This window comes from Micrasema longulum, unplaced genomic scaffold (assembly GCF_059751315.1).
Source record: "Micrasema longulum isolate JH-2025_06_02 unplaced genomic scaffold, ASM5975131v1 h1tg001647l, whole genome shotgun sequence".
Taxonomy (NCBI): Eukaryota; Metazoa; Arthropoda; class Insecta; order Trichoptera; family Brachycentridae; genus Micrasema; species Micrasema longulum.
In genome coordinates, this window is record NW_028278826.1 from 68,536 (window position 1) to 91,439 (window position 22,904).

The 22,904-nt window shown below is 33.5% G+C and overlaps 1 protein-coding gene across 1 annotated transcript in view; it reads left to right on the top strand.

The window, feature by feature from the left end:
- Positions 1 to 22,667, top strand: part of LOC148274443 (glutamate decarboxylase-like) — a gene marked incomplete at both ends in the record, with an annotated part of 64,963 nt that extends 42,296 nt beyond the window's left edge. The window contains 3 exons of the mRNA XM_088237114.1: positions 4,773 to 4,883; positions 6,891 to 6,958; positions 22,589 to 22,667. Coding sequence (XP_088093240.1) covers positions 4,773 to 4,883; positions 6,891 to 6,958; positions 22,589 to 22,667 — 258 coding nt within the window. The remainder of the gene's footprint in view (positions 1 to 4,772; positions 4,884 to 6,890; positions 6,959 to 22,588) is intronic.
- Positions 22,668 to 22,904: the final 237 nt, after the last annotated feature.

Genomic DNA, 22,904 nt, shown 5'->3' on the forward strand with positions numbered 1-22,904 from the left:
TGCGTCTGTGCATAGACTACAGGAGACTTAACAAGAAGACGATCAAAGAAAGATTTCCAATCCCGCTGATAGATGATCAAATAGACAAACTACGAAATGCCAAAGTTTTCACTACGCTTGATTTGAAAAATGCATTTTTCCATGTACCAGTAGAAGATAATTCCATCAAATACACTTCGTTTATCATACCAAATGGACAATTTGAGTTCTTGAAAACCCCTTTTGGTTTATCCAACGGACCAGCTGTTTTTCAAACTTTCATCAATGCTGTGTTTAGAGATATGATGCTGAGTGGAATTGTCCTTACTTACCTAGATGACCTAATTGTTCCTTCCAACGATGAAGAAGAAGGCCTACAAAGATTGGAACTAGTCCTGAATAGAATGAATGAGTATGGACTGATAATTAATTGGAAGAAGTGCAGAATACTGATGAGGTCCGTAGAGTATCTCGGACATGAGATCCAAGAGAATGAAATTAGACCGAGTAGATTAAAGACCAACGCTGTGACTAGGTATCCAATACCGAAAACCTTAAAAGATGTCCAGTCTTACTTAGGGCTGACAGGATACTTTCGGAAGTTTATACATAACTATTCTAAAATAGCAAAACCACTGACGAATCTACTGAAGAAGGAAAATGAATTCATATTCGAAATCGAGGAAAAGACGGCCTTTGAGATGTTGAAGAAGATTTTGTCAAATGACCCCGTTTTAAAGATCTATGATCCTCATTTACCAACTGAACTACACACAGATGCAAGCTGCGAGGGATACGGTGCAGTTTTACTTCAAAAGGATCCGTACGATAATAAGATGCATCCCGTATATTATATGAGTAAGAAGACAACAGATGCAGAACGAAAATATCCCAGCTATGAACTAGAGGTACTTGCGATTATAAATGCTTTAAAGAAATTCAGAGTTTACCTATTGGGACTGAGCTTCAAGATTGTGACAGACTGTAAGGCCTTTGTCCTTACCCTGAAGAAGAAGGATCTCGCACCACGAGTCGCCAGGTGGGCACTACTGCTTGAAGAGTATGATTACGTCGTGGAACATCGAGCTGGCGAGAGACTAAGACACGCTGATTCACTAAGCCGACACCCTGTTGATTGCTTTATTCTTGAAAACGAACTAATAGCGCGATTGAGAAGGGCCCAATCCAACGATGAGTATTTAAATGCCATACGAGAGTTACTCACTCTTGGGAAGAGACACGAAGACTACACCTTAGATGGAGGAGTAGTCTACAGGGAACAAGGAGGCTATAAGCTTATAGTAGTTCCAAAAACTATGCAGACTGAATTAATAAGAATGTACCATGATCGTGGCCATTTTGGCATTACCAAGACAAGAGAACTTCTAGAGAGAGAGTTCTGGATAAAAGATTGTGCAGCAAAAATAAAACGATGCATTGAAAATTGCGTGGCCTGTATATTAGTAGACCGAAAGAGAGGAAAGCGGGAAGGTTTCCTACATCCTATAGACAAAGGTGATAGCCCATTAGACACTTATCACATAGACCACTTAGGACCGCTGCCTTCAACAAATAAAAACTATAAATATATTCTAACAATAGTAGATGCTTTTACTAAGTTTGTGTGGATCTATAGCACAAAGACTACAAATACTACAGAAGTTTTAAATGCCCTGAACCTGCAGCAACAGACGTTCGGGAATTCCAGAAGAATTATAACAGACAGAGGTGCTGCATTCACGTCCACGGAATTTAAAGAATACTGTGAGATACAAAATATTGAGCTTATCAACATAACAACTGGACAACCACGTGCGAATGGGCAAGTAGAACGCATGCACCAGATTATCATTGCTGTCATATCAAAGCTTAGCATAGATGACCCCACTAAGTGGTACAAATTTACCAGTAGGACACAGCAGTTTTTAAACAACACATTCCAAAGAAGTATTGGTCGCACACCATTTGAAGTATTGGTAGGTAAAAAGCAAAGGAGTCAGGAGGACTTCAAGATTGAAGAAATAATCAGCACTGAGCTTCTGGAACAATTTATGAGTGAGCGGGAAGAAGTGCGTGAATCTGCAAGGCAGGAAATCGAAAAAGTACAAAGAGAGAACCGGCGCGAATTTAATAAGAAAAGGAAAGCTAGTAACAAGTATGCTGTTGATGATTTAGTTGCAGTGAAGCGAAGTCAATATGGACCTGGTCTAAAGCTCTGTGCTAAGTTCTTTGGACCATACAAGGTCACCAAAGTATGTGGGAAAGACAGATATAACCTGCTAAGAGTTGGTGGAACTGAAGGCTCACGGGAGACGACGGCGTCAGCAGACCTGATGAAGCCTTGGAGAGTGGACGACACCGATGATGATTCATCCGAGGCGGATGACTTGCAGGATGACCGAGTTGTGGGAATTCTGGCAACACCGGGCGGAAGCGGATGCGAGACGCCAGTCAATGTACGAGCGGCGTTGTGCGGAGACCCAGTTGAAATCTTAAAAGTGATTGTATGAATCAAGTCTAATAAAGAAGTTTAATAAGAAATGTTTTCGTTTTATCCTATTCACTGTTCTAATCCTACATATATATGGAGTCAATATTAGTTCTACTTTTTTGTAGACTAGAAATATTTAACATTGACTCTATATCAGCATAAGAATTATTACCTCTCTCTAGTCCAAGCATCCACGCTATTTTTCGAAGCAAGCGATGTTGGACTAATTCAATGTGATTTATGCGATTGACGTAGAATGGAGACCAGACCACGGAGGCATATTCAAGAAGAGGGCGAACAGTTGAGCAATAAAGAGTTTTGATTGTACGGACATTAGTAAAATCAGAGGATCTTCTGTTAATGAAGCTTAGTTATTTCAGTGATTTATTTACTGTATTATCTATATGCTCGTTGTCTGTTAGTTTATAGTCCAAAACAACTCCTAAATCTCTGACGGACTTAACTACATCAATTTGTCGGTGTTGTTGGCGCAGCGTGAATTTGGGAGCAGATTTCGCGGTTATCCGACGCCAACTGGATAAGCACTACGGCGTTTAGCCGCTTGCCTAGAAGTGTATGGGACAACATGTGCCGCCAGGTCTGGCTGACTCCGGAGCAGCCGTTCTGCTGAGAATTCCCCAGCTGTGGCTGAAGATATAGCAGAGGATCCCGGAGTATTGACCAGATGACGTGCCACGAAATTAGGCACTAATCGGCGGTCTTTGCAGAGAATTTCGGGATAGGACAACATGTGGTCCCAACAGGACGGATCAACGGCGCATACTGCACAAGCCACAACCAATATTCTGAGAGCTGTATTTCCGGGTCGCTTAATCTCTCGTTTAGTGAGTTGCACTGGCTGGCAAGATTACCTGATTTAACCGTTCCTGACTTTTTTGTGGGGTTTCTTGAAGTCAAGAGTCTGTGTTAACAAGTCTTAGACTCTTGAAGCCCTGAAATAGAATATCCGTCCAAAATGCGAGAACCTAGCGCTGGAAGTTCTAGAAAGAGTGAAGGAAATGCCATAAATAGGGCCCGTATGGTCGTCAATTCTGGCGGCGGCCTATTGGCCGATATCATTTTCTCGACTTAATGGAAAAAAATCAAGATATCAAATAAACAAGTCCAAAACCAGAATCAAAAATTTTCAATCATAAAAAAAAGTCCAGTCAAAGAACATCGGATGACAACTTTTGCGTCACCTTGTATTAAAGGCAACGTTCGGATGTGTGTCCTAGATAGGCGGAATAACTACTGGACCAATTTACTTGCGGTTTTCAGTGAAATGTAGAGCTTTGCCAGTAGCATATTTATAGGTATTAAAATCTTCAATTTATTAAGTAGGAAAAAAGATCGGTGTGTAAATGTTTCTTTCAAACATTACCAGGGTTGCATTCGACGAGAATGCATGTTCAAATCAAATGGAAGGATGTGAAAAAAGTCACCACACCTGCACCGGCCATTCTGTAACAGTTCATACTGAGCAACTTTTTACTTCATTTTACCTGTTTCAAAGACACCCTGATTCCGACATCTATAAAAAAATTAAAACATATCAATCCCAAAAGAAAGCCGTAGATTTTCAATTCTCGTCCACAGTCTGTCTATTCTGCATCTGGGCCACTTTAATTGCATAATGTTTTAATAAATATGAGTTTTTCATTTCATTTTATGACATTTCTTGGTGATTTTTTTTTAATCAATTAATTTTAGCATTTTAAAAATAATTACATTTTTCAACAATGTTTGATTATGTCCAAATGCTTACAGACTGGCTGGATTTCCTCCCAAGGGAGTTGTTCATATTTAGATTTAATTTAACAGAGAGGAAAAACATTTTTGAGAAGGGAATATGGAAGTCTAGGCATTTACAGGGCCTGTCATTGGCTGGTTTAAGTGGCCACTTTACACACTGTGTAACATTCACCATTCTGCCCATGTTTGCACATCCACATTTCCTCAACTATTCCATCTGTTGACTTTTGTGAAGTAAAAGAGCTGAAACCTTGATCACGTGGGTGAGATTCATCCGGCTGAACTAAATCACCTACTAGGCAACGCCTGAAAACAATTTTCCAATTTTTATATTTCTTATTTTACCAGGTAGTAATTCAACAATGTTTGATTATGTCCAAATGCTTGCAGACTGGCTGGATTTCCTTATCATAAGCCCTGTAAATGCCTATACTTCCATATTCCCTTCTCAAAAATGTTTTGCCTCTCTGTTGAAAAAAAAAAAAATCATTTTTATTTATAATTATTCCATATAATTTAATTATTAATATTAATGTTTGGTTTACAGATACCCTTCTTTGTCAACGCTACCGCGGGAACAACCGTGATTGGAGCATTTGATCCCATCGATGAGATGGCTGACATCTGTGAACGCCACAACTGCTGGCTGCATATTGATGTAAGTTACTATTCAATTAAAAAAAGTACTTTGTTACGTAGTAAAGTTTCTGATAAAGGAAATAAAGACGTTTAGACCTAAATGTGTAGAGTAAAACCGAAAAATATGTGGTTATAAAATTGAGCTATTAGCTCGTAAAGCCCAATGGTTAAAAAAAAAAACGCGGGTGGCGAAGTGGTCAAAATTGACCCAGTTTAAATAGTCGCTTTTTGGGCCTGTTTCGTGGTTTTTTTATTGAAAAATTTTTAGAAATGTACTTAAAAGCAATGAGATGACATATCATAAGTTTTTTTGCGAGATTTATATCTTTTGTTGATAATCATAAAAAGCGACGGCCGACATGCGTTATAAAATTCACGGCGACGATAAGCACCTATCGAACGAAAAATATTTTTATTCGTGTTTTTTTAAAGTAACCTCTGATAAATCTGGTTCGATAATTTTTATTTATGTCTCAAATTTAAGCGATTTTTTTAAAAAATGTTAGACTGAACGAAATCACGTATAAAATTTATTTATCGCGTAATCGATCATTTTCGTATTTATAGGGTCTGAGAATCCCATCTCCGGTGGGTACGAGTTAACTAAACTGTTTTGCTAATTGAATTGAGATGTTAACTACTCAGTTTAGTTAGAAAAAAAATACGTTAACTAAATTCGTCGTGATCGTTGAACAACGACGCCGACGTTTCGAAAAGGCTTTATATTACAGGTTTAAATAATAAAATAAAAAAACTAACCCAAGTATCAAAGGATATATTTTTGTACTTATTGAGCATATGGGATATGGCATAAGGTGTCAAAAAAATTAAACGGCTCTCTTGTAAAGTTGAAAAAAATCATTTGCGTCGTTATTTTACGATCATGATGAATTTGGTTTAGAAATTGAGCTGTAAACTAAACTGTTTAGTTAGAGAATCGAGATACATACTTAACATAGAAAATTTAACAATTTAATGAATTATTTGATTAAAAAATTGAGCTTTGATCGTAACTGTTCAAAGAAAAGTTAAAATATAAAATTGGCCAAGTACCTAACTAAGCTATCGGCCTCGTGGTGTAATGGTCAGCGCGTTTGCCTACCATGCAAGAGATCTCGGGTTCGATTCCCGACATGGTTGATATGAAATATTTATTTAAAAAGGGTGGTTTTTACACTGAGATATTTCATAGTCCTTGGACTGGTACCTGAAGCGTAAGACTGATCATCTTACCTTCATTTAACATACATGATCAAGATACGCTGCAATTGGTGTGACTAATGCAATGCCCTATGCACCATTAGGTGCGGAAAGGGAATGATGATGATGAACTAAACTGTTTGGTTGAAACATTAAGTTTTTTTTTATTTATTTTTTATTTAAATTATTTATTAACAATTTTTGATGGGATTCCATTGGAATGATGTAATAACTTATATTTACATATAAGTTATTAATTTTAAAAAAAATGGTACATTTCTACTTATTTATTTGACCAATTAGCGCTTTCACCCTCTAATGGGCATCTTCAGACTGGTGAATATTATACAGTATTGGGATAATTTATATAAAACTAAATATTATCTTAAGTGGAGGTACATTTGAAAAATAAGATGGAAATGACACAATACGCACTTAAAGTCTCAAAGTACACCGCCAACACATGTTTCAATAATTTGTCTCACTATGTTTCATTGGAATATGGCTGTTTAATATTCACCAGTCTGAAGATGCCTATTAGAGGGTAAAGCGCTAATTGGTCAAATAAATAAGTGGATGTGTACCAAGTATTTTTAAATTTATAACTTATATGTTAATATAAGTTATTACATCATTAAGCTTTTCAACAATGTTTTGAGTATGTCAATGTCAATGCTTGCAGACTGGCTGGAAGTCCTGCAAACGCCTAGACTTCCATATTCCCTTCTCAAAAATGCTTTCCCTCGCTGTTGCAACAAATTTAAATCATTAAGCTTTTACCTTAATCATTACATCATATCCTTAATTCGTTAATTATGTTTTTTAGGCTGCCTGGGGAGGTGGTATCCTGTTCTCCAAAAGACATCGCTTCCAGCGGTTGAGAGGAATTGAAAGGTAAACCTTAATTTTTAAAGATAATTTGTCTTATGATTTAATTAAGATTATTGGATTTTTTAAAAGGATAATGCGTAAAACTCTAATGAATTGAGGCTTTCGAGGAATAATTGTTTCGAACTCTTGCATTTCCAGATGGTTTGAGTGACACCTTACACAACAATGATAGGTTAAAACAATTTAATTTATGGGTATACGCGGTCTGAGTTTTATTTATTTATTTAAATGGACAATACAGCACTACTGCCAATTACAATTTGCATAGACTACACAATTAGGTATCTGCAAATACATCTTTAAAAAAATCACAATAAAATATTAAGGTCCATATAAACAATAAACAAAGACAAATAAGCCATCAAAACACATTACATAAAATTATTGAGAGTATAAATAAAATAAATAATATTTACTATTATTTATTTCACAACATTATTGGTACGTGTACTTGTACAAATCTGGATTTTCTTCCAAGGGGGAGTAGGTATATATTTTTATTTATATCCCTACAGAGATGAGGTAGATTTTTTTTCAAAATCAGTATTATGGATATTCGAGCGTTTACAGGGCTTATGACCTGTCATTGGCTGGGTTAAGTGGCCACTTTAACTACTGCAACATTCCCCATTCCGCTTATTAGCGAATGTCCACACCGGTAACATTTTTGATTTTTGTATTTATGTTATGAATTTGAGAAACCATCCACAAGCGAGTTGGAGGGCCATCTATGTATTGATATTGAAGTTAAGTATATTAATTAAGCAGATTACTTTATTTTATGTAGTTAAGACTCTTCCGAGTCAAATTAAGTACTAGTAATCGCCTGCAGATCCAACTCGCTTGTGGATGGTTTCTCAAATTCATAACATAAATACAAAAATCAAAAATGTTACCGGTGTGGATATTCGCTAATAAGCGGAATGGGGAATGTTGTAGTACTTAAAGTGGCCACTTAACCCAGCCAATGACAGGTCATAAGCCCTGTAAACGCTCGAATATCCATAATCCTGAATTTGAAAAAAATTCTACCTCATCTCTGTAGGGATATAAATAAAAATATTATTTATTTATTTATTTGTTTAACGGACTTATAAAGTTTTATTCTAACGATGGTAAATACAATTTCTTATAATAAATACAGGCACTAAAAAAATAAAATACAACCAAATAAAATTAAAGCTAAAACAAAAAAATAAAAATTACTACCTCAAGACAAGATCCGGTATCTTAGTGAATTTTTAAATCTATAAAGACTTACACCAAAAAAGTCCAGTTCTGGTCTCGAGTTTACAATACGACACAATCGGGACATCGGTGCATGCGAGCCATAGTTTGCGCTGTGTTGATCGAGGAACAGCGCATTATTATTTCGCAACCGGCGCATCGGAACATTGAATGCCACTTGTTCCAGTAACGATGGTACATCAATTAGCCGTTCAGCAAATTAAAAATAAATATGGAGTCGATGTTATTTCTACGTTTTTGTAGACTTGAGGTTTTGAACATTGACTCCATTTCTCCGTGAGTGTAGTCTCCCCTCTCGAGGCCAATCATCCATGCTACTTTTCTTAGCAAACGATGTTGCACCGATTCGATATGATTTATCCGGCCCACATAGAAGGAAGACCAGATCGCGGATGCATATTCTAAAATAGGACGAACAAGTGAGCAATGTAGTGTTTTAACCGTGAACATATTAGTCAAGTCACTAGATGTCCTGCTAACAAAACCCAAGAGTTTTAGTGACTTGTTAATCATAGTATCAATATGTTTTATTAAAGGTAAGTTTACAAACTATGATAACTCCGAGATCCTTAATAGACTTGACTACATCTAAATTGATATTTTCTATTTATTAATCAAAGGAGACATGTTTTTTCATTCTATAAAAATATATTATTTTACTACAATATTTGAGTTTGTCCAAATGTTCATAGATAAAATACTGGATTTCACCCCCTCGGGAGTCATTAAGATTAACAAATTACAACAGGGATGGAGAATACCTTAAATAAGGGAATATGGAAGTCAAGGCATTTACAGGGCTTATGACCTGTCATTGGCTGGTTTAAGTGGCCACCTTACACACTGTGTAACATTCACCATTTTGCCTATGTTTGAACATCCATATTTCTTCAATTCTTCCATCTGTTGATTCAAGTGAAGTTAAAGAGCTGAAACCTTTATTGTGGTGAAGAGATTCATCTGACTGAATTATTTCCCATACTAGGCAACGCCTGAAAACAATTTTTCAATTTTTAAACTTCTTCTTGGACCAGTTGATTTCATTACAATATTTGAGTTTGTCCAAATGTTCATAGACAAAAGACTGAAAGAATTGAAGAAATATGGATGTTCAAACATAGGCAAAATGGTGAATGTTACACAGTGTTTAAAGTAGCCACTTAAACCAGTCAATGACAGGTCATAAGCCCTGTAAATGCCTTGACTTCCATATTCCCTTATTTAAGGTATTCTCCATCCCTGTTGTAATTTGTTAATATTATTTTACATTTTTTAATACTTAATTCTAGGTAGCTGACTTTGCACTACATATTAAAAGAATCTAATTAAACCAACAATGTTCATACTCGTACATATAAAACTAGGGATAAAAAAGATAAGATTACTAACGAGGAGAAAGAATCTAATTAAACCAACAATGTTCATACTCGTACATATAAAACTAGGGATAAAAATGATAAGATTACTAACTAGGAGAAAGAATCTCTTTAAACCAACAACGTTCATACTCGTACATATAAAACTAGGGATAAAAAAGATAAGATTACTAACGAGGAGAAAGAATCTAATTAAACCAACAATGTTCATACTCGTACATATAAAACTAGGGATAAAAAAGATAAGATTACTAACGAGGAGAAAGAATCTAATTAAACCAACAATGTTCATACTCGTACATATAAAACTAGGGATAAAAATGATAAGATTACTAACTAGGAGAAAGAATCTCTTTAAACCAACAACGTTCATACTCGTACATATAAAACTAGGGATAAAAAAGATAAGATTACTAACGAGGAGAAAGAATCTAATTAAACCAACAATGTTCATACTCGTACATATACGACTAGGGATAAAAAAGATAAGATTACTAACGAGGAGAAAGAATCTAATTAAACCAACAATGTTCATACTCGTACATATAAAACTAGGGATAAAAAAGATATGATTACTAACGAGGAGAAAACTCATTGTAGAAGGGATTAAGGCTGTACAATGATTTACCTGAAAAAAAAGAAAGCATTGAAATATCCCAAATTAATTTGAAAAACATGTTCTTGAGAATTTTTTATAAAAAAGTGTAATTTTATTGAAAATTTATATTATTTCTTAAGATGTTATAAACTCATTTAATAAAGCATTAATAAAGTAATAAGATACTTATTTTTTTGCATTAATTGTTTTTTATCATAAAATTAACACTCTTGCAACAATTTATTTCACCCTTCAGGATTAGAAGGTTAATCCAAATTGCTGTTTAATGTTCACTTGTACCCCCACCACTTGTGCGCGTTGTGACGTCAGCTAATGCATTTTTGACAGCTGTAATATCCTCTCGAAAACCTTTTAACAGAAACACCTCGCTTAAGGCTAAATATTCCCGATTTTCTTACGTGCAAATAAACATACTGCTTGTAAAACCTCAAATAATTTTGTGTATATTTTGAAAGGGATTGATTTTAATTTTTCAATCGATTTTTACTCTTATTTTTGTTTTGGGTTTTTTTTATACATTAGAACTCTGTTTATCCGGACTCATCCGGACTTCCAGATATCTAGAATGTTATCAGAAAATTAAAAATATAGATGCCTTTATAAAATAACAAATAAAAAAGGGAAATTTTTTTTTTTTGAGACAACGGCACTTAAAGTCTGTTCATTATTTTATATAATTTCCAAATAAACAAACTTAGCCGCGTGATACCCGACGGAGAATAGCCTATTTCCCACATATCATCTTAATCTAAACGGCATGGTAAAATTGTAATGGATTGACATTTATTAGATTCATTAGTACCTATTTCATATGTAGACTTTTGTTAAGTAAATGGAAGAGTTAAAGAAATGTGGATGTTTGAACATAGGCAGACTGGTGAATGGTTCACAGCGTGTAAAGTGGCCATTTAAACCAGCCAGTGACAGGTCAAAAGCCCTGTAAATACCTTGACTTCTATATTCCCTTCTCAAAAATGTTTTTCCTCTCTGTTGAAATGGATTTAAATACGAACTACTCCCTAGGGAGGAAATCCAGCCAGTCTGCAAGCATTTGGACATAATCAAACATTATTGTTAAAAATAGTGTTCATTTAAAAATCGTAAATAATCACGTCTCTCCTTATATCTACGTGTAGTATTTCCGGTTTCCGCTTTAAAGCCCCCGCACCTTGTAAGGAACGTTTTGACCATTGAAAAAAAAGAGTATAATTTTCATTATACTCTTTTTTCAACCAGAGATTATGTCAACTTTCTAGGTTTTTCTAAATCGAAACGTTCGTAAAAACAACCATAACATAGAAATGAGCAAATTGCGATCAACTAAATGAAGTAATCAAAGCAATATTCCATTGATTCTTGTCAGTCTTGTTATTGGCTGGAGAAATACAACTTACCGCGGTCAGTGAGAGTAAAAACGCCAACCGTTTCATGACGTCACGACTGAAAAGTGACACACTGATTACAGTTATTTGGCGTGGTATTTGATAAATGTAACTTCATATCATATCTTTGTAAATAACGCACAAAAAAAAAATATTTTCGTTCAGTTAAATAGTACGCTTAATAGAAAAAAAAATATTTAGAAAACAGTGGAATTCCTCATTCTCTTGACCCGTCTTTCTCGTATTGTAAACTCGAGACAAGATCATCTGGACTTTTTTGGTTTGAGTTTACAACGATTTTAACGAGCACTAAATAAATAGTCCGGATCTTGTCTTGATGTCCCTCATGTTTGTTAATGCTTCTTTTCCTCTTTAAAAAATGTTTTCGTCAATTCTTTTATTGTAAAATTAAAACCCTATAAATTGTATAAATTGATAATGTCCGCTAATAAATAAATCTCTTATCACCGTGATAAAATATTCACGTCACTATAACACCTTTTTTATTTTGAATTAGTCTTAATGGTACAAGACTATTTTAGCACTTGCTGCTTCCCCCTTTAAAAATCGTCAAACCAAGCACATGCACGGTTCTCAGATTAGGTGTGTTGACTTTGGCGAGGATTTAAAACTGAAAAACAACCCCTATGCACTTTGTCGAAATAAGGGGTTGCGCTTAAATGCATTCGAATTAAGATCTAAATTTGTTGCAACAGAGAGAAAAAACATTTTAGAGAAGATAATATGGAACTCTAGACATTTACAGGGCAAATGACATGTCGTTGGCTGGTTTGAATGGCCACTTTACACACTGTGTAACATTCACCATTCTGCATATGCTTAAACATCGCATTAATTTATTTAAACTCACAATACAAGAAATCAAACACTGATTTGAGTCTACTGAACACTTTATTTTATTTTTGCAAATATAAAAACATAGATTTCGTGACAATTGTTTCGCCTTCTTGGGACATTTTCAAACAAACGTGAAGATAAGATCGATTGAATGTCCTTACATAGCTAGTTATATAATTCAAGGTACTTAAGTAAAAAAATAAAAATAATCTTATGAACTATAGCATGTTCATTAATTATCTCACAATACATACATGTATGTCAATAAATACTTACTTTGATATAAAGCTTTCCGAAATTCAAATATAAATACCTAAATTCCCCATTACCTATTAAACCCTGATCTACTGAAATTGATTTCATTCTATGTACCACCTAGATTAGGCAGAACATCTACAATATTTTCTTGTCAAAATTCTCGAACGGTAGCTCAATATAACTCACCTATTGTTAGATTACAGAATACCGGGAATGAATATGCATCACATTTTGATATATTTAGTTTATCTCTGCCTAACTTAAAAAATAAAGTGACCAACATATTTTTATCAAAAAGAGCAAATCATCTTCAGAAGATTGGGTTGGAATAGTTATAATTTGATTGATTAATGTATTTTGTTATTGTATAATTTCTTTAAAATATATATGTATTTCAAGTAATTAATAATGTGTACAGTACGAGTATATTAATATTTCACACTCGATTTTTTTTTAAATATTTTTATTTCTAAGCACTCTTTATACCACATATATGTAAATGGCAGAAATGCCGTATATACATAAATAAACAGTTAGCTTTGCCCTTAACTATTGTTTTTTCCCACAATTATGATTAATGTATAATATAGTTCATAAGATTATTTATATTTTTTACGTAACACTTTGAGTACCGGCCGACTACACATAGAATTCACCCTGTGCCCGGCCAATTTTTGTGAAATTTCATGCTTTGTGAATGGTTTCTTAAAAGTGTCATAATTACGAAAATACTGGGTTCAATCAATCGAAACTTCTCATATGCATTTTAAACAATTTAATAAGTCATTTTTGCATTATAATTTTGCCAATATTACCCTTTATGGAGAGCCACGTTGCAATATTCGCACTATTGGTTATGTTTTTTATGATTATTTTAGTTTGTATTGCTGATAATGTTAATGATCGGGTTGTGGTCCTGTGGCTAGTGTCTCGGACACACAGACCAAAGGTCTGTGGTTCGAATCCCACTCTACCCCAACTTGATTCCATTTTCTAATAGTGAGTTATTTACAACTCGTTGAAAATGGCCCTTAAAATTAAATATTTGGGTAAATTATAAGAACGCAAATATTTATTTATTTAAAAAAAAAAAAATTAAAAAATGATAATATTTAATTCATAATTACTTTTTTATATTGTTATTATGTTAACTTTGTTCAATAACTAATTTAAGGCATGCTTTACTTATTGTAAAATGTTTCCCTCGGCACGGGACACCCCAGTGAGGGAACAGCATTCCGTATTAAAAAAAAGAATACAAACATTGTAAAAGTATAAATAACAAATATTCAGGGTCTCACTCCTTTTATTGCGCTTTGTATCCCGGTCCCGTGTTTTCACGTAATTTACTAGCAGCAAATAAGTACTAATAAAAGTCACTAAATGTCAGTAAAATGCACTTTTTTAGACAGCTGGTAAACCACGTGAAAACACGGGACCGAGACACAACGCGTGGTTATATTACCACGTGTTTACACGGCTCCGGGATACAAAGTGTTCAGTACCTTAAATTATAAAACTATATAAGGACATTCAATCCATCTTATCTTCACATTCGTTTGAAAATGCCCTAACAAGGCGAAACAATTGTCAAGGTTCGTAGGTTTTTACGGCCTTCAGAATACAGATAGTGTTTTTCTGGGTTATTATGCCGTGTTTGTAAAGAAAGTAACCTAGAAGAGGAATTGAATATACTGACAAAAGTATTAGAAAGTAATGGCTATGAAAAGGAGGATATAAAAAGAAGAATAATGTCGGTAACAAATCCAAAGAATATTTCCAAGATGGATGATGCTAATACGGATAAAAGAATAGCGTTCCTTCCCTATGTCAAAAATGTCACGGATAGAATTGCAAAAACGCTTAAGAAACGGGACGTAAGGACAGTGTTCGGTACGACCTCAAAAGTAAGAAACTTACTAAAATCAGTAAAAGATCGGGACCCACTTGAAACAGATGGAGTATATAAATTAAATTGCAAAAGCTGTGAAACATTCTACATAGGGCAGACTGCCAGAAACATAATGACAAGAATAAAAGAGCACAAGAGTGCATGCAAGTTGGGCTACCCGGATAAATCAGCTCTTGCAGAGCACTACATAGAAACAGGGCATAATTTCTCATTTGAGCCAAATGTCCTTGGAAAGCCCAAAAATCATCAAGCCCGTTTAATAAAGGAAGCAATAGAAATATACAAGCATCCTAATAACATAAACAGGGATGATGGGTTACGACTACGAACCTCATGGTACCCGGTGCTTCCAAAGCCCACGGTACAAACTCCACACACTTAACCACATACATTGCCCGACTGCGACACGGTACAAATTCCTCACAATTAAACACACTAAAAACTACACTCATACATTCAGCCCTGAAGATGGACACTGCAATGTGCTCCAAAACGTCGGCAATACAAAGCCCACAAACACGGCATAATAACCCAGAAAAACACTATCTGGAAACAATTGTCACCTAATCTTTGTTTTTATATTTGTAAAAATAAAAAGTGTTCAGTAGACTTATATTTTAAGTTTAAATATGGAGTTTTACAAAATAAACACCAAATAAATCAATTAATTTATTTATTTGACAAATACGTCAATAAATAATAATTTATTGACTTTACGGGCTGTTTAACCCCTTACGTAATGCAGACTGCAGCTTCTTCTACGGGTAAAATCACCAAAAAGTTTTTCCCAACGCTGGCTGATGCAGCAAACTTCCGTCGTCATCACCAGAGTACTTTCGATACGAACCAATTTTTTACCATACACGGAGCTATGAGAAGTTACCTTTATAGTTTTAAATCAAGGAATGATGACTATTGTCCATGCGATGATATTTCTTGGCAGAGTATCGAACGTATGTTATTTCAGTGCCATTTTTTCAGTTTACAACGCCATAATCTTAGTTTGCCATACCCTCAATTGTAAAAACTCTTATAATATGTAATTTGAGCTTAGTTAGAATGTAAATTTACGTATAAAATTGTAAAGCGCCCCTGAGGTGATTTTTTACAAAAATTGCGCTTTACAAAAATAAATATTATTATTATATCACCATATATATTATACAGAACAAAAAATCACAACAAAATACTTGGAATATCAACATTTAAAAGAATTTACAATGAAAAAACATTTGAAGTACATGAAAAAATAAACTAAAAAGCATTTTTATACCATAATTTCAGAATAAAAGAGTTATTTTTCATAGTTTAATATTAAAATACCATCGTGTCTACCGATTTTAGTGCTAAATTTGTTATAAAACATTCACGAAAAAAAGTATTGGTTTATTGGAATTGCTTCCACAGAGCTACTAAATATCTCAATTGGCGCATGTGCGAACTTGGGAAATTCATTACTGGGAGACCGCCCTAAAGCAACTAAAGCACTCAAGCAGTTTTTCAATTCAGAATTAGACGGAACGCAGTAAATTTTACATCAGTCCGCGTATAACTATGGAGCCAAAAGGTTGTGTGTGGACTTGTCGCAATTTTTTGGAAATAATGAATGAATGGACATCGAACCCATCTCAGATCGCTACGATTAACAACAAACTGATAAAAAAATATTTGTTGTTGTTACCAAAAAAATAGTTAACTTATCATCATCATCATCATAAGCTCGACAGCCCTGGGTGGGCCTCGGCTGAATCCGGGAGTCTCCTCCACTCTTGCCGGTCTGCTGCCCTTCCTCTCCAATTCCTCACTTCCAACATTATCGTATCTGCGCTGATGCAGCCCATCCATCGTATTTTAAGCCTTCCTGGTCTTCGTCGTTGTTCATGGCACAGAGAAAATTAGGCGTTTTATGGGGTTTTCGTCGTCCATTCTAATTATATGGCCAGCCCAACACGAGCGTCTAACCTTGGTGGAGTTGATTGCATCGGGCACTCGGTAGATATCATATAGCTCTCTAGAATAATACTTAAAATCCCTTTGTCTGAAAGTGGTTTTTGTGTGTATTTGTTTAAGTTGTCTATGTGTTGAGGATCTAGTGATTATATTATTTGTATGTGATGTATTGTGGGGGTTATGTCTTTCATTTGAGTAAGAGTAGTTTTTGAATCTATAAGTGAGTATTGTTTTAGCGTATAATTGTTTTGGTGTCATATGTTGTGATTTGTGAAATATTTCTTCAGTAGATGTCTGTATCGGGACTCTGAGTATTATTTTAATTATGGATTTTTGCGCAACAAATACACTATTTAAAACTGTGTCACTCGCACCACCCCAACCGATTATACCGTACTCCAAAATTGATTGGCACAATGCAAAATAAATCTTTAAAAGTTCCTGTACATTAATTATATTTCGAATTGTTTTGAATATATACGTTAATCTCTTAAGTTTATTCGTAACATTTTCAATCTGCTGTTTCCACTTTAAATTTATATCAATAATAACTCCTAAGTATTTGACATTGTCTGTCCTATCCAGTATTGGGCAGTTACAATGAGCACTTTAAAAACAATTATTATTATGTAGTTTGATGTTAAGAAAAGCATTTTGTAAATAGTTTCTAGAACTGATTTGAAATGGAATGAAGTTAGTTTTAGATTTATTAAGAGTTAAGTAATTATCATCTAGCCATGCCTTTACTATATTCAAATATTTTTCGGATTTTTCATATGTTTCCTTCCATGTCTGTATGAAGGTGCGAGATATAACATATGATTGATGTACGCTGTATTTGGTGTTCCAATGTAGTGCCTCATACATATTACAATATGTCAGATCGTCGTCCGGGGTGTGAAAGTGTGTAAATTATGGTAATTCATTTGCAAAGATTGATTTCAAGTGTCAATAACAGGGATCGTCAATCAAAGTTTACCAAAAAAATCAAAAGAAAATAACAAAATCGTTATTTTATTTTTAGCTACATATTTAAGTACTTACCCCAACCCACGACCAGGACAGGCTTTTGTGATATTTAAGTTTGTAAGTGAAAATTCTTAATGGAAGTTCATTGTTATTTATTATATAAATAAAAGATTGGCGGCCTCCGTGGTGTAGCGGTCAAGACGCTTGACTCACGCACGAAAGGTTCCGGGTTCGATTCCCGATGAGAACACAAAAAATAAAAATGTGATTTTTCTCAAGCCTGGGTGTTCTGTGATGTGATTCGCCACTGTGATTGGGCCTCCTGGCCTGTTGTTGTGCAAAAATAAATGTAAATGTAAAAGACGAGTGATATTTTAATCCACAAATTTGTAAAAATATCCAGAGACCGGTTTCGTCGCTTTCGCGACATCTTCGAGACTGGTATCTTTATTAAGGAGTTCAATGTATTTATACAAAACAGAGGTAAGGATAGATAATTCAAAATTATATGAAAGTCAATTAAATAAAGTTATTTTTATCTTATGAATCATTATCAAAAAAAATTCGGGTTAACTAATGAGTTGATATAATGATATATTAATGAGTTTAAGTATTTTATTTTATTTTTAATATTTTTTTAATAATTTTCAAAACTTTGACAAACATCAGAGTACGTATAAAAATATGTATTATTTTTTACAAAAATTTTTTTTTTCGTATATTATTACTTTTTTAAAAAATTTTTTTTTTTTAATTATTAATAATTTCAATTATTTAATTATTAAATTTTAATTATTTTTTTAAATTATTTTTTTTTCGTATCAATTTTTTTTTTGTGAATGAATGTAATAATCCGTAAGGGTTAAAAACTACATTTTCAAAAAAAAAGCTTTAATTGCGATTTTCTCGGAACTAGTTTTGATGACTTCATGCATTCTGTCAGTAAAGCCCGATATGATTGAATAACGCGTTACTCTATTGTGTTGGTATCTCTGGGCTGGTATTCCAAACGAAATTATAGCGCGGTATAGCGCGTTTTTACGTACTAAATACGCATTATAGCGCGCTGTAAACGCGTTTGGAATACCAGCCCTGGGAGCCATCTGCGAGAAAGTGACAGGAAAACTGTGACTTCTCCGAGTTTAGCCGAATGAGCGTTTCACTTTAAAGCGTGACGGATCAGTCATTCACTGCCTGGCAAAAATGTTAACGCTTCAATAAATAACATACGTATTATGTAAATAATTTTTTGCTTAAAAATATTTTTTAAATTGAGCTACCCTGTTTTTTACAGTATGCAAATGCAGGGTGTCCAAAAGTGATTAATAGTAAATAATTAAAAACAAGAATATTGCTCTCTAGGGCTTGTGTGAGGCCGGAATGATTAATTGCTGTTATTTGGGGGTCGGATTATTGTCATTCTAAAGCGTGTCGAGTCGTAACGTTACAAGAGTGTTGAGGAATCAAAAAACTGAAAGAGCGATTGCTTTAGAAATATGTATTAATAATTTTTTTAAAGGTTTATTTACTGAAATCATATAAGAAGCATTGGTTGAATTACATTTTTATAACTTATATGTGACTTAAACTATTGTAATAAGGAAGTTCGGTGCAATTGTTTTATTTTATTTTATTTTATTTTATTTTATTTTATTTTATTTTATTTTATTTTATTTTATTTTATTTTATTTTATTTTATTTTATTTTATTTTATTTTATTTTATTTTATTTTATTTTATTTTATTTTATTTTATTTTATTTTATTTTATTTTATTTTATTTTATTTTATTTTATTTTATTTTATTTTATTTTATTTTATTTTATTTTATTTTATTTTATTTTATTTTATTTTATTTTATTTTATTTTATTTTATTTTATTTTATTTTATTTTATTTCATTTCATTTTATTTTATTTTATATTATTTTATTTTATTTAGGAAACCAACAGTTCCACATACATATTTATAGTAAACAAACAGATATAGTGCATGAACTCGGAACCAATAACAGATTTCTACAAAGTGAAATACTGTGAAAGAAATTCAGTAGGTTATTGGCAGTGATGGGAGATGCACGCATGTAAGGTGACCGGCGTATTTATGATTTTTTATTTATTTTGCCATAACATTGCTATATTACATACTAAAAAAGAGACGGAGAACATTTTAGAGAAGGAATATTGAAGTCTAGGCATTTACAGGGCTCATAACCTTCTATTGGCTGATTTAATTGGCTACTTTACACACTGTGTAACATATTCACCATTTTACCTGTATTTGAACATCCATATTTCTTCAATTCTTTCTTCTTCCATCTGTTGAGTTAAATAAAGTTAAAGAACTGAAACCTTTATTGTTGTGAATAGATTAATCTGATCGAATTATTTAACATACCAGGCAATGCCTGAAAATAATTTTCTAATTTTTACCTTCTTCTTAGACCAGTTGGTTTTATTATATATTATATTATATACATTATGAAAAATCTTTTTAGACAAAAGACTGGATTTTACTTTCTAGGTATCCCAAATAGAAACCTCAGACAAAACTTACTCTTTCATACCGAAAACCATAGAACTAACAATGGTTTTCATTCCCCTATGCCCAGAATTCTTAGGTCTGCCAACAAACATACCAGTCTTGATTTCTTTGATAACAAGTTGTCTTCTTTCAAACGATCACTGAATCAAATTCAATTATTAACACCTCTCTCCCGCATTCACTCCCACCAAGTCTACTATATACTCTTGTGTCTTTCTACTTTCCTTATAATAATTTTCTGTGCATAAATATGTCCTTGAAAATGCCCATTGGGCGTATATATAAATAAATAAAAAATATTAAAAAATACACTTAAACCAGCCAATGACAGGTCATAAGCCCCGTAGATGCCTAGACTTCTATATTACCTTATCTTAAATGATCTCCATCTCTGTTGTAGTATGTTTATATTAACAGCTCCCGAGGAGGTTGAATCCATTCCATGTCTACAAAAATTTAAACAAACTCAAAACATTGTTGATACGTTTTTATTGTTTTATAATAATTTAATCAACAATTTTACTTTAAATCTGTATAGCAGACAGAATGTTTTATTAATTTAAAATGTTTGATGTATGTCTCAAGTCAACAGTTTTAATAAAATTTAAGTTTGTATTAAAGTGACCTTTTCATTGGAGATCTCCCCTACTCCACGTGTCTAGATTTCCAACCGCCCTTTGATTATTGCTTTGGTTGAACGTGAGTTTTATCTAAGGAACCGAAATACTTGTATCAAATAAAATATAATTTGTTTTTTTAAATAAAAACAAACAAATTAAACCGATATGTATTCAAATTGTATCGAGGCACCATATTTTCCTCCCTTAAATTTATTCAAATAAGCTCCGACTGAACATACAGAGATAACATAATATTTGGTGGTAATATAAGCTAGATTTTGTAACAAAGTACGCGCACAGTCAGCCCTTTATTTTAACTCTTGTGTGTTGCGATGTCACACTAGTCTGCATACGATTCAAAACATGATATATCTCTATTATTTTGTTAAAATGATAATGTTTTATTTTATGTAATCTTCAAATGTACATTTTCACACCGGATTTGGAAAAAAAAATAAAGCTGGATTTTATTACAAAAAAATATTTATCCTTCCTACGCAAAGAATGAATGGGACGCCAAAATAAAATAACATATACATTACAAACATACATTCAAGACGTACATGTTATAAAATAGAACAAAATACATGTCAAAGTAGTAGGAGATTCCTGCTATTTGGAAAACCCATTCGGATACATGGAATAGATTAATATCCAAAGCGATGTTGTTTAGCATAGCGGTAGCCCTTCCAACAGGCATAATCATCGGCAGGATGGTCATGTTTATCGAAATATGAAACAATCTATGCTAACGCTGTCTTAGGTAATTATAAAGAACATACAAACCAATGCTCATCATAATCTCAGGAGTATCGACCATGTCGCACAACAATCGATAAAAATATGTAGTCAAATACACATTCCTTCGAGTCTCTAATATGTTGACCCGACCGAGCTTCTCCAGGGTATGTTGCCAAGCATACCCTGGAGAAGTTCGGTCGGGTAGATCCAAACATAATACTTGCGCTCTCTCATGTAGAGATATCTCAGAAACTACTTTTGGATTTTCTGTATCATAAGAGAGTACTTCAGTTCATGTGGCCCCCAAATCATCGAGCCACTTTCGAGTCATCGAGTCAACATTTTCAATGCATTACCACTGATTGTCTCAATATGTTCATAAAATGTCAGAGTGCTCACAAATCTAACGCCCAGATCCTGTTCTTATCAGATTCTGTTAATTTATTTTGTAGCGAAAAAAATTAGTTTTTTGAGCCCTAGTGAAAAACATGACCGAACACTTGGAAAAATTAAACCTACGTTAGTTTCGCCTTCCCCATTCAGATATATTAGATATATCCGCTTGGAGAAGACAAAAATCTTCAGAAGTTGTCACCTTTAAGAATAGTTTTAAGTCATCCGCAAACAACAGAAAACGCGAGTTCAAAATTACATTTTTAATATTATTAATGAAAATTGAGAATAACAAAGGACCCAGGTTAGAGCCTTGCGGGACACCCGAGAAAGTATGGAAACACTCTGACGCGAATAGACCGTAGCATTAATTTTAACATACCATCCGAGGAACCGATCTCGTACAGCTTATTTAATAATACATCATGGTCGACAATATCAAAGGCCTTGTATCCTAACTCAACACATGGCTCTTCTTAGCTTTGTGAAGTTAAGGATACCTTATTATTTATTTGTTATATGTATTATTGTATGAATAAAAATATAAAAAATAAGAAAATAAAAATTGTACCGACAAATTGCATGATTTCTTAAGTATGTATCTTGGCTTTGGTAAGATTTTAAGTATTTTGAGGTGTTACTTTATTTTTAAGTCTAGAAAATAGAACGGCTGTTTCTGAAACGTGGCAGGATAAAATATTTATTTTAGTGATTTCACTCATACCAAAATCCAGGCAATTTTAAAAAATAAATATTTTCTTTACAGAGCTGACTCCGTAACATGGAATCCTCATAAGCTGATGGGGACATTGCTGCAGTGTTCGACCATCCACTTCAAGGAAGACGTAAGTTTTACATTGTAAATTAATTTTTTTAATTTTTTTATTTTTGTGTACCCATACGAATCAATAAAACTATTTTAAAGACCGGGGCTTCGGTTTTTGTTTCGCTTATACTAAAAAGCATTTTTTTATTATTATCAATAAACGACTTACTCTTCAAAATTTTTAATTTTATAAGCCGTGATTTCAATTGAATTCAAATCTACTGCTTTAATTGCCTCTTCCACGGTGAGTTTATTT